This window comes from Oncorhynchus mykiss, chromosome 17, assembly GCF_057628025.1.
Source record: "Oncorhynchus mykiss isolate SJ-2025 chromosome 17, ASM5762802v1, whole genome shotgun sequence".
NCBI lineage: Eukaryota > Metazoa > Chordata > Actinopteri > Salmoniformes > Salmonidae > Oncorhynchus > Oncorhynchus mykiss.
In genome coordinates this window covers 32073260-32086169 of record NC_143038.1, presented here as the reverse complement: position 1 = coordinate 32086169, position 12910 = coordinate 32073260, and the positions used below count along the sequence as shown (strand labels likewise).

General features: G+C 39.7%; 1 protein-coding gene across 1 annotated transcript; it reads left to right on the top strand.

The window, feature by feature from the left end:
* The first annotated feature begins 1260 nt into the window (after nt 1–1260).
* On the top strand, nt 1261–5204 carry LOC118940473 (G2/M phase-specific E3 ubiquitin-protein ligase-like). The gene is made up of 5 exons (XM_090205217.1): nt 1261–1536; nt 1660–1783; nt 1967–2130; nt 2212–2357; nt 2758–5204. The coding sequence occupies exons 1-5, from the start codon at nt 1514–1516 to the stop codon at nt 2892–2894; spliced, it is 594 nt and encodes a 197-aa protein (XP_090061343.1). The 5' UTR covers nt 1261–1513; the 3' UTR covers nt 2895–5204.
* The last annotated feature ends 7706 nt before the right edge of the window (nt 5205–12910 follow it).

Here is a 12910-nt window from a genome sequence, read left to right as displayed (position 1 = left end):
GCCCTCAGAGCCATGTCGCAGAGGCTACATAGAAGGTCATACCGTGTTCCTGGACCAAACTCGTTATGGCACCTTGATGGAAACCACAAACTGATAAGGTAGATGTATCTTTGTGATAGATACAATTATCTATATCACTGGTGAGAAGTTGTACATTGTAACATCTCAAATTGTTCATCAACTTGTTCATCAACAACTAACAGTTCAGTTTAGCAAGCAATGGCCCAATATGTCAATCATGTCGATAATAATTGTTCTTATTGTGTTTCTGCTACTTCTGTAATCGATAGAATATCTGCATCATGAAATTAACAAACATGCTTATATTGAGGACATACTGAGGCAAAAACGGTTGGAACAAAGTATTTGTGTCTAAGGGTGAACAACAGGAGAGTCTGTCCTCTTGACCCATTAACTTGACTCATTAACATTGTTCCACAGTTTGGATGTTAATTTAATGTATGGTCTGCTGCTTTGTTATATACTGCAGGAACCTGATGGAGCATGTAAGTGGTAAAGGAGGATGGTGATGTTTGTATATTTCATGTGTTCAGATTTTGTATCAACCCGGGCTGTGTTTTCTGATTTAGGTGGAGGATAGTCATGCATGGTGGCATTGATGGGTTGCAGCCGCCGTGTTTCTCCGTGCTTCCAGCAACAATGGCAGCAGTACTGTATTGGATTGCTTCATGAATGCTGTCTCCAGATATGGCGTTCCCTCCAGAGTTAGAACGGACCATGGAGGGGAAAACAACACTGTCTGCTTGTTGAATGTAATACATATTGAAAATATTATTTAAAAAATTGAGCTACATGCATCCTTAAAATGTTGTCTTGACCTACACATTGAGTACATTCTATAGTGAGTGATGCATGTGGCTACATTTCTTTTCTGTAAATCATTTTCAGAACGCAATCACATTATGTTGGACAGCTTTATTGCTTTCTCCATGTTTTTGAAATGTATAAGCCTTTAAATTACCTTTTACAGACTACTTCTACAAACGAGGCTACACTTGTGGCAGCACCTATTCCTGTGGCACCCCATCTTCTGCACTTCTTGTGGCCCCCCTCCACCTATACCACTTTCTGTGGCCCCTCCACCATTCCCCGAGGCTTATCGTCCACCTTCACCACACTTTTCTGTTGGTGTTGGTGATGACAATGAGTAAGTCATCCCTGCAAATAATTAAATGTCTTGTTATTACAGATTAATTGTGGGAAGTATCTGAGCTTTGTTATTCTGAATGTCTCTTTTAGTGTTGACCTCCAAACACTGCTGAAGTTAATGAGATGCCAACCAAATGAATGTGATGATGGACAACGTTTATGATTGTGCAATGAGAGGCTTTAAGAGAGCCCGCTTTAATCCAGAGCCAAAAGTATACATGGTTTTTAGGGATGCTGATGGAAAAGGGGCAGCTGATGAGGGTGGTCCCTCAAGAGAATTTCTCTGGCTGCTAATGAGTGCCATCCATTCCTCTGCAATATTTGAGGGACCTGATTGACAAAAATGCCTTTCTTGCAACTCTCAAGGTGAGTTACACTTTTAAACCAACAAAGACACGTTTGTTTATGGCAATATATATGACTTTAGTAAGACATTTGATTTTTGTATGTAATGTGTCCTTTATTTACTGTTTGTCTTCTGTGTGACAGCAACATGGGGGTGCAGAGCCACATTTTTTCAGAGAGGCTATACAGGCAAGTGTGTGGCCTACAACCTCCTGTGCCAGAACTGAAAGAAATTGCAGAATATGACTTCAGACAGAAGTTGGAGAAGGTAAGTAACTTTACACTGTGATGGATGTTATGTTACTGTTAATTTGCACTAAGTTTGAACAAAAATGTGGGTTGTAGTTCATGAGAACTTTTCCACATGGATTTGGTTTATTTTTGTTGGCAGTCGATCTTTAAGGGTAGTGATAATCAGTTTATTGTTATGCTAATATTTCCCAAAACACAGTTCAATAAACAATCTAAGATCCAGTTAGCACAAACTGTTGACGAGGCACAGGAAGTGATCATGTTGGGTCCAGTGCGATACATTCGTACATTGGAGAGGGATGCCCTGGTGGAGTCAGCCACAAAGTTCTACTTAGAAAGCAGGATACGGGATGCTCTTGAGCAGTGAGTTTCCATATATCTAAGGAATCTCAAGTTTAGTTAAATTCTTCAGGGCAAATTCATATACTTTTTTTTCCTTTATAGATTCAAAGAGGGTCTGGAGTGTCTAGGTCTCCTGTCTTACATGAATAGACACTCAAGCCTCTTCAGAGAGGTTTTCATCTATGCTGAGAAACCTCTTTTGGCCAAAGACATAGCTTCTCTCTTCAAAGCAGAGCGCTCCCCACCTGGTACCAATCAAAGTTTTCAAAAACATTACAAATAACCAGAATCAATTGGACACAGTAATACATAATGCAGCTTTAATATTTAAATAAATGTATGATTTCTTAGTGGGTAATAAAGGTAAATAAAGAGCAATAGAGAGAGGAGTCAAATGTTTCTGGAGGGACTGACTTCTGGAGGTGGAAGGTTAGATGCAAAACCATGATCATTGAAGTAACACATCAGTAAAACATCACCTAATCACTCTCACAACTGTGGGACAGCATTTTGTAGCCTTATTCTTCCATGGGCCCCCTAAGAATGTAATAGATAAATGAAATCCCAAACTACTTTCACTTAAGAGTATTGTGTTCTCCAACAAGTGTTACTTATGGACTTTAATGTCCTCCCCTTTCCTTTTTTCAGGGGGGAATACATACCCTTTAACCATGGAGAATTTTTACTTCAGGGGCTTCAGCATTCCTAGGCTGGGATTGCCAGTGGAGCCACAGCTACAGTTCTCTGCCACCGCACGGCAAGCGGTACCGGAGCGCCAAGTCTAGGTCCAAGAGGTTTCGAAACAGATTCTACCCCCAAGCCATAAGACTACTGAACATCTAATCATATGGCTACCCAGATTATTTGCTGCTACTCTATCTATGCATAGTCACTTTAATATCTCTACCTACATGTATATATTAACTCGACTAACGAGTGTCCCAGCACATTCTCTGTACCGGTATCCCCTGTATATAGACTCGCTATTGTTATTTTACTGATGCTCTTTAATTACTTACTTTTCTTCTTGCATTGTTGGTTATGGGCTTGTAAGTAAGCATTTCACTATTGTATTTGGCGCATGTGACAAATACAATTTGATTTGATTTAAATAATTCATTTAGGGGGAATTATCCAAAACGTTTATTGCATGACCAGTATATGCATGACATTTCTATGTTCGGAATACTGCAGCCAATGTTAATTGATGTGTCCCAAAATAATTGATATTATGAAAGTTTCCGACAGGATTGTCCCTCAGCAAAAAAAAGTTGCGTGGTGAAAGTTTTCAAAAACATTACAAACAACCAGAATCAATTGGACACAGTATTACATAATGCAGCTTTAATATTTAAATAAATGTATGATTTCTTAGTGGGTAAACTGAGCATTATGCAAAGTAGTTAAGTCATGTACAGTCCCTTGCGAAAGTATTCGGCCCCCTTGAACTTTGCGACCTTTTGCCACATTTCAGGCTTCAAACATAAAGATATAAAACTGTATTTTTTTGTGAAGAATCAACAACAAGTGGGACACAATCATGAAGTGGAACGACATTTATTGGATATTTCAAACTTTTTTAACAAATCAAAAACTGAAAAATTGGGCGTGCAAAATTATTCAGCCCCCTTAAGTTAATACTTTGTAGCGCCACCTTTTGCTGCGATTACAGCTGTAAGTCGCTTGGGGTATGTCTCTATCAGTTTTGCACATCGAGAGACTGAAATTTTTTCCCCTTCCTCCTTGCAAAACAGCTCGAGCTCAGTGAGGTTGGATGGAGAGCATTTGTGAACAGCAGTTTTCAGTTCTTTCCACAGATTCTCGGTTGGATTCAGGTCTGGACTTTGACTTGGCCATTCTAACACCTGGATATGTTTATTTTTGAACCATTCCATTGTAGATTTTGCTTTATGTTTTGGATCATTGTCTTGTTGGAAGACAAATCTCCATCCCAGTCTCAGGTCTTTTGCAGACTCCATCAGGTTTTCTTCCAGAATGGTCCTGTATTTGGCTCCATCCATCTTCCCATCAATTTTAACCATCTTCCCTGTCCCTGCTGAAGAAAAGCAGGCCCAAACCATGATGCTGCCACCACCATGTTTGACAGTGGGGATGGTGTGTTCAGCTGTGTTGCTTTTACGCCAAACATAACGTTTTGCATTGTTGCCAAAAAGTTCAATTTTGGTTTCATCTGACCAGAGCACCTTCTTCCACATGTTTGGTGTGTCTCCCAGGTGGCTTGTGGCAAACTTTAAACAACACTTTTTATGGATATCTTTAAGAAATGGCTTTCTTCTTGCCACTCTTCCATAAAGGCCAGATTTGTGCAATATACGACTGATTGTTGTCCTATGGACAGAGTCTCCCACCCCAGCTGTAGATCTCTGCAGTTCATCCAGAGTGATCATGGGCCTCTTGGCTGCATCTCTGATCAGTCTTCTCCTTGTATGAGCTGAAAGTTTAGAGGGACGGCCAGGTCTTGGTAGATTTGCAGTGGTCTGATACTCCTTCCATTTCAATATTATCGCTTGCACAGTGCTCCTTGGGATGTTTAAAGCTTGGGAAATATTTTTGTATCCAAATCCGGCTTTAAACTTCTTCACAACAGTATATCGGACCTGCCTGGTGTGTTCCTTGTTCTTCATGATGCTCTCTGCGCTTTTAACGGACCTCTGAGACTATCACAGTGCAGGTGCATTTATACGGAGACTTGATTACACACAGGTGGATTGTATTTATCATCATTAGTCATTTAGGTCAACATTGGATCATTCAGAGATCCTCACTGAACTTCTGGAGAGAGTTTGATGCACTGAAAGTAAAGGGGCTGAATAATTTTGCTCGCCCAATTTTTCAGTTTTTGATTTGTTAAAAAAGTTTGAAATAACCAATAAATGTCGTTCCACTTAATGATTGTGTCCCACTTGTTGTTGATTCTTCACAAAAAAAATACAGTTTTATATCTTTATGTTTGAAGCCTGAAATGTGGCAAAAGGTCGCAAAGTTCAAGGGGGCCGAATACTTTCGCAAGGCACTGTATGTCAAGGGACTGTTACAATATGTGCAATGTTACCATAAATAAATCTTTCAGTAAATATGGACATTTCATTTACATGTGCTATGGCAATAAGACACTATAGTTGGTACACAGGTCATGGCGCAGCAAGTTTGAGGGTAGTGGAGAAGCACAAGTGGGACTTTGAGTGAAGCAACTAAGGGCAGAAAAGGATATCAGGGTGCCCAGGAACTTGAAGCTGCTGATCATCTCCATGCCAATGTACAGTAGATGGGAGAACGGTCAAGTATCACCATCTACTTTGTCAGGTCCCACAGCTCCTTCATGTACTCATGTGTACCGTGGTAGTGTCGGGTCCATTCTGGGGATACACATTCTTATACTGTAAAAAATCTAATTTGTTATTACAGGATTTACACCCAGAGCCTGCTAACCAGCTTGTGGGTAACGATGGTGTTGAAAGCATAGCTATAAAAGAAAATGCACTCTGACATATTTAAAAATGTATAATTGACATTTGTTGGGACAATAGACAAACTGGGGTTGTGCATAGTGTAGCACAATTTATTGTTCCAGTTTTTTACTGGGCTGCAGTAAGAAGCTTCGATATCATAACTTCTTACATCCTTTCCTGGTACACCCACAAGCCACTGGTGTAAATTTAGCAGCTGTGGGCGTTAATTTGACGTGCAGGACCGCTTGCAGCCGTTTATTTGACACATGTTGAACCGCCTGCAAGCACATTTGCACCTCTTATTTGACGCGTTATGCGTTAATTTAGCAGCTGCACCTGTTGACTTTACACACGTAGCATTAAAAAGATCGCGCTTTGACCACGTACTTTCAGACCCAAACGGCGTTCCATAGTGCACCCGTGTGTGAGTAGATTGAGAGAACGGGTTGGGGATTGTTGAGCTGCTGCTGACAGCCAGGTGGAGAGCGAAGAGGAGCAGTTTTGACGAGACTATCCGCGGAGGGAAAGCAGAGGATTGCACCCAGGCCAGCCAGAGAGAGGGTTTTACTTTGGTAAACTTCGAATAGGGAAGTGCAAATAGCGAATAAAAAATTACCCGCGGTCTTTATACCAGCAAAACAAAATAATTTGTACCAGACAACAAGGAAAGTGTTGATTTGCTCCACCATAAACATATAGTTTAAAAACTACTAGTCACAAACGACTTGACATGCTACCATCTAGGATACAGGATCTGCATGCTGCGTGTGTATGTATGTGTGTGTGTGTATATATATATATATATATATATATATATATATATATATATATATATATATATATATATATATATATATATATATATATATATATATATATTATCCAAATATATATATTAGTACTCTTTATTTGTACTATTTTCTACATTGTAGAATAATAGTGAAGACATCAAAACTATGAAATAACACATGGAATCATGTAGTAACCCCAAAAAAGTGTTAAACACATTAAAATAGATTTTAGATTCTTCAGTGGCCACACTTTGCCTTGGTGACAGCTTTGCACACTCTTGGCATTCTCTCAAGCAGCTTCATGAGGAATGCTTTTCCAACTGTCTTGAAGGAGTTCTTTGAAGAATCTAAAATATATTTGTTTAACAGTATTCAGACCCCAAGCTTGTAGCGTCATACCCAATAAGACTCGGGCTGTGATCGCTGTCAAAGGTGCTTTAACAAAGTACTGAGTAAAGGGTCTAACTAATTATGTAAATGTGATATTTCAGTTTGCAAACATTTCTAAAAAACAGTTTTTGCTTGGTCATTATGGGATATTGTGGGTAGATGGATGAGGAAATGTCTTTCTTTAATCTATTTTACAATAAGGCTGTAACAACAAAATCTGGAAAAAGTGAAGGGATCTGAATTCTTTCCGAATGCACTGTATCTGTGGTCCTAGCCCCAACCCTATCTATCATTATTTTCTGCCTAACACCTATTTTTGCACTTGCATCTGCAAACTATTTTTTCAGCCACCCACTAACCCCCACTTTTACCGTCACCCTAGGCTTTCTAAAACCACAAGCTCCTCCCCCCCTCACACCCACAGGATTTCCTGCCTCCTAACAGTCTAACCTGGCTAGGGTTGTTCTCAGTCAAGCTTGCACCCTTAATATACTTTTAGCTACATATCATCACCATTACTAGTTTGAAACATTAACACTTATTATTCCCTTTACTATTCTAATTTCACTCAATTCTAATCTAACTCTAACCTAACTCTATTACCGGATCTTAAACATCCAACATCCCACCATCCTCTTATTTCTACATTCTAACATATCACTATCAACCTAAGACCTTATCCTCCAAGCCTAATAGACATAGTCCAAATATACTGTACCTTAAAACCAACATCTCATCCTTAATCATTTTACTATATTACTTAAGTCAACCTTTAACATTCAACATATTTAACCTTTAATTATTATTTTAATAAATTCCAGTCCCAATTAATTTTTTCTTTGTCTTATTTTCTAAGGCAACATCAATTTTTCTCTGTTCGTTCTTCTTTGTGCTCCATGTGTGAGTGTAAGTAAAACTTCTTCATGGGTGTGTGGGTGTGTGAGTGGGGCCTTCCTATTCATACTTTCTGCCTCTAAAATGTCACAGAAAACTAGGCCTTAGTCTGACATTCTGAGTATGTATGTATGTATGTATGTATGTATGTTCTGAGTATACAAAACATTAAGGACACTTGCTCTTTCCATGACATAGACTGCCCAGGTGAATCCATGTGAAAGCTATCATCTCTTATTGAGGTCACTTATTAAATCCACTTCAATCAGTGTAGCTGAAGGGGAGGAGACAGATTAAAGAAGGATTTTGAGACGGATTGTGTATGTGCGCCATTCAGAGGGTCAATGGGCAAGACTAACTATTTAAGTGCCTTTGAATGGGTTCTGGTAGTAGGTTCTTGTCAAGAACTGCAACGCTGCTGTATTTTTCACGCTCAACAGTTTCACGTGTGTATCAAGAATGGTCCACCACCCAAAGGACATCCAGCCAACTTGACACAACTGTGGGAAGCATTGGAGTCAACATGGACCAGCATCACTGTCAAATGCTTTTGACACCTTGCTGTTCTAAGGGAAACGGGGGGGGGGGGGGGGGGGGGGGTCCTTAATGTTTTGTACATTGTGTATGTGTGTGTGTGTGTGTGTATGTGTGTGTGTGTGTGTGTGTGTGTGTGTGTGTGTGTGTGTGTGTGTGTGTGTGTGTGTGTGTGTGTGTGTGTGTGTGCTTGTGTGTGTCTGTGTGCGTGTGTGTGTGTATAATATTTCAATTGTGGAGGTTAGTCATAAAACTCACAGTACTATAAAACAGAAGTTATCAAATACACTGCACACCACAATAGCATTAAATCAAAGGAACACAAATCACAAAGAGCTGAAGAGAAAAATATCAATAGCATTTAATCACCAAATATCATATATAAACATTTAGAGATTAAAAAAAATCATGTAGCTGACAAATGTTGTACAAAGATGGCCTTCTTCCATTGACTGCTTTGAGTCATCTGTACAAAACACGAGGTGACACGGACGACTGCGCACAAGGAGAGGAAACGCTGTCCCAAGCAAACAATAACAATAGCAGCAAACTAAACCGAAAGTAGCAGGACAGGAAAATGGTCCAATTCACACATTTATCAAGAGAACATCCCTGGTCATGCCTACTGCCACTGATCTGGTGGTCTCACTAAACAAAAATGCCTCATTTTGTAAATGATGTCTGAGTGTTGGAGTGTGAGCCTGGCTATCCATAAATTTCATAAACAAGAAAATGATGCTGTCTGGTTTGCTTAATATAAAGAATGTGAAATTATTTATACTTTTACTTTTACTTTTGATACATTTTATATTTAGCAATTACATTTACTTTTTATACTTGAGTATATTTAAAACCAATTACTTTTAGACTTTTACTCAAGTAGTATTTTGCTGGGTGACTTTCATTTTTACTTGAGTCATTTTCTATCAAGGTATCTTTACTTTTACTCATGTATAAAAATTGGGTAGTTTACTTTTTCCACCACTGCGCAAAACGAACTCGCCCACTGGAACCTCTTCCCCAGACAAGACGTGTGGTTAGTAGCTACTCTAGAGAAAATGGGCTTCCAGAAAGTTGTTCAACAATCTTGGGCAGATGGCCAGGATATGGATTAGTCAGTGTCCGGTAAACAACAATTCCAGGAAGCTGTGCCAGCAGAACTGGCTGACCCAGGATCAGCTGTGTAAGAGGCACTAGTGTTAATCATTATGGCACAGATGGAGCTGGTCTCAAAATAGAAACCTAGAGGGAGAGCAGAGAGAGAGTTGGAGGGGGATAAAAAGAGAGTCTGATTTCGGTCTAAATTTTGACCAAATGTGTAGTTACTGCTGTTTGCAATCGAAAGGCATTATATGCTCAGCCTTTTCTTATCCCCAGGTGCACATATGTTAACTAACGCACAGGGTGATTTAGAGCAAGGCAAGGTTGATACTGTAACTGTAAAGTATATTTAAGCAATAAGGCAATATATGGTCAATATACCACGGCTAAGGGCTGTTCTTATGCACGATGCATCGCGGAGTCATTGAGAGCCACTCTTAAATGTTCTGCTGGTTGGCCTGTTATCTGTAATTAAATGTCCTTCATGTGTTTGCTCAAAACACAAAATTGCAAGCACACACAGTTTCTTTCGAAAATGTCCTTGTCTATTTAATAGTAGAAGCCCTAAAGAATTGGGCATCACTCGTACAGAATGCGGTCGTTCAGAGTGTTGAGCTTGAAGTCATTCACGTTTAGTAGCTGATTGAAGGCAAAGTGGAAACCAGACTTGTAGTCTGTGGTGCCTTTAGCTTGCATGAGCTTTACAGCCTCTTTGAAGATCTTCTTGTATTTTTTTGTGAAGAATCAACAACAAGTGGGACACAATCATGAAGTGGAACGACATTTATTGGATATTTCAAACTTTTTTAACAAATCAAAAACTGAAAAATTGGGCGTGCAAAATTATTCAGCCCCCTTAAGTTAATACTTTGTAGCGCCACCTTTTGCTGCGATTACAGCTGTAAGTCGCTTGGGGTATGTCTCTATCAGTTTTGCACATCGAGAGACTGAAATTTTTTCCCCTTCCTCCTTGCAAAACAGCTCGAGCTCAGTGAGGTTGGATGGAGAGCATTTGTGAACAGCAGTTTTCAGTTCTTTCCACAGATTCTCGATTGGATTCAGGTCTGGACTTTGACTTGGCCATTCTAACACCTGGATATGTTTATTTTTGAACCATTCCATTGTAGATTTTGCTTTATGTTTTGGATCATTGTCTTGTTGGAAGACAAATCTCCATCCCAGTCTCAGGTCTTTTGCAGACTCCATCAGGTTTTCTTCCAGAATGGTCCTGTATTTGGCTCCATCCATCTTCCCATCAATTTTAACCATCTTCCCTGTCCCTGCTGAAGAAAAGCAGGCCCAAACCATGATGCTGCCACCACCATGTTTGACAGTGGGGATGGTGTGTTCAGCTGTGTTGCTTTTACGCCAAACATAACGTTTTGCATTGTTGCCAAAAAGTTCAATTTTGGTTTCATCTGACCAGAGCACCTTCTTCCACATGTTTGGTGTGTCTCCCAGGTGGCTTGTGGCAAACTTTAAACAACACTTTTTATGGATATCTTTAAGAAATGGCTTTCTTCTTGCCACTCTTCCATAAAGGCCAGATTTGTGCAATATACGACTGATTGTTGTCCTATGGACAGAGTCTCCCACCCCAGCTGTAGATCTCTGCAGTTCATCCAGAGTGATCATGGGCCTCTTGGCTGCATCTCTGATCAGTCTTCTCCTTGTATGAGCTGAAAGTTTAGAGGGACGGCCAGGTCTTGGTAGATTTGCAGTGGTCTGATACTCCTTCCATTTCAATATTATCGCTTGCACAGTGCTCCTTGGGATGTTTAAAGCTTGGGAAATATTTTTGTATCCAAATCCGGCTTTAAACTTCTTCACAACAGTATATCGGACCTGCCTGGTGTGTTCCTTGTTCTTCATGATGCTCTCTGCGCTTTTAACGGACCTCTGAGACTATCACAGTGCAGGTGCATTTATACGGAGACTTGATTACACACAGGTGGATTGTATTTATCATCATTAGTCATTTAGGTCAACATTGGATCATTCAGAGATCCTCACTGAACTTCTGGAGAGAGTTTGATGCACTGAAAGTAAAGGGGCTGAATAATTTTGCTCGCCCAATTTTTCAGTTTTTGATTTGTTAAAAAAGTTTGAAATAACCAATAAATGTCGTTCCACTTAATGATTGTGTCCCACTTGTTGTTGATTCTTCACAAAAAAAATACAGTTTTATATCTTTATGTTTGAAGCCTGAAATGTGGCAAAAGGTCGCAAAGTTCAAGGGGGCCGAATACTTTCGCAAGGCACTGTATGTCAAGGGACTGTTACAATATGTGCAATGTTACCATAAATAAATCTTTCAGTAAATATGGACATTTCATTTACATGTGCTATGGCAATAAGACACTATAGTTGGTACACAGGTCATGGCGCAGCAAGTTTGAGGGTAGTGGAGAAGCACAAGTGGGACTTTGAGTGAAGCAACTAAGGGCAGAAAAGGATATCAGGGTGCCCAGGAACTTGAAGCTGCTGATCATCTCCATGCCAATGTACAGTAGATGGGAGAACGGTCAAGTATCACCATCTACTTTGTCAGGTCCCACAGCTCCTTCATGTACTCATGTGTACCGTGGTAGTGTCGGGTCCATTCTGGGGATACACATTCTTATACTGTAAAAAATCTAATTTGTTATTACAGGATTTACACCCAGAGCCTGCTAACCAGCTTGTGGGTAACGATGGTGTTGAAAGCATAGCTATAAAAGAAAATGCACTCTGACATATTTAAAAATGTATAATTGACATTTGTTGGGACAATAGACAAACTGGGGTTGTGCATAGTGTAGCACAATTTATTGTTCCAGTTTTTTACTGGGCTGCAGTAAGAAGCTTCGATATCATAACTTCTTACATCCTTTCCTGGTACACCCACAAGCCACTGGTGTAAATTTAGCAGCTGTGGGCGTTAATTTGACGTGCAGGACCGCTTGCAGCCGTTTATTTGACACATGTTGAACCGCCTGCAAGCACATTTGCACCTCTTATTTGACGCGTTATGCGTTAATTTAGCAGCTGCACCTGTTGACTTTACACACGTAGCATTAAAAAGATCGCGCTTTGACCACGTACTTTCAGACCCAAACGGCGTTCCATAGTGCACCCGTGTGTGAGTAGATTGAGAGAACGGGTTGGGGATTGTTGAGCTGCTGCTGACAGCCAGGTGGAGAGCGAAGAGGAGCAGTTTTGACGAGACTATCCGCGGAGGGAAAGCAGAGGATTGCACCCAGGCCAGCCAGAGAGAGGGTTTTACTTTGGTAAACTTCGAATAGGGAAGTGCAAATAGCGAATAAAAAATTACCCGCGGTCTTTATACCAGCAAAACAAAATAATTTGTACCAGACAACAAGGAAAGTGTTGATTTGCTCCACCATAAACATATAGTTTAAAAACTACTAGTCACAAACGACTTGACATGCTACCATCTAGGATACAGGATCTGCATGCTGCGTGTGTATGTATGTGTGTGTGTGTATATATATATATATATATATATATATATATATATATATATATATATATATATATATATATATATATATATATATATATATATATTATCTATATATATATATTAGTACTCTTTATTTGTACTATTTTCTACATTGT

Coding starts and splice junctions, on each gene's coding strand:
- LOC118940473 (XM_090205217.1), top strand. CDS start 1,514: ATGCCTTTCTTGCAACTCTCAAG. Junction 2,131..2,211: donor ATACGGGATGCTCTTGAGCA/GTGAGTTTCCAT, acceptor TTTCCTTTATAG/ATTCAAAGAGGGTCTGGAGT. Junction 2,358..2,757: donor AGCAGAGCGCTCCCCACCTG/GTACCAATCAAA, acceptor TCCTTTTTTCAG/GGGGGAATACATACCCTTTA.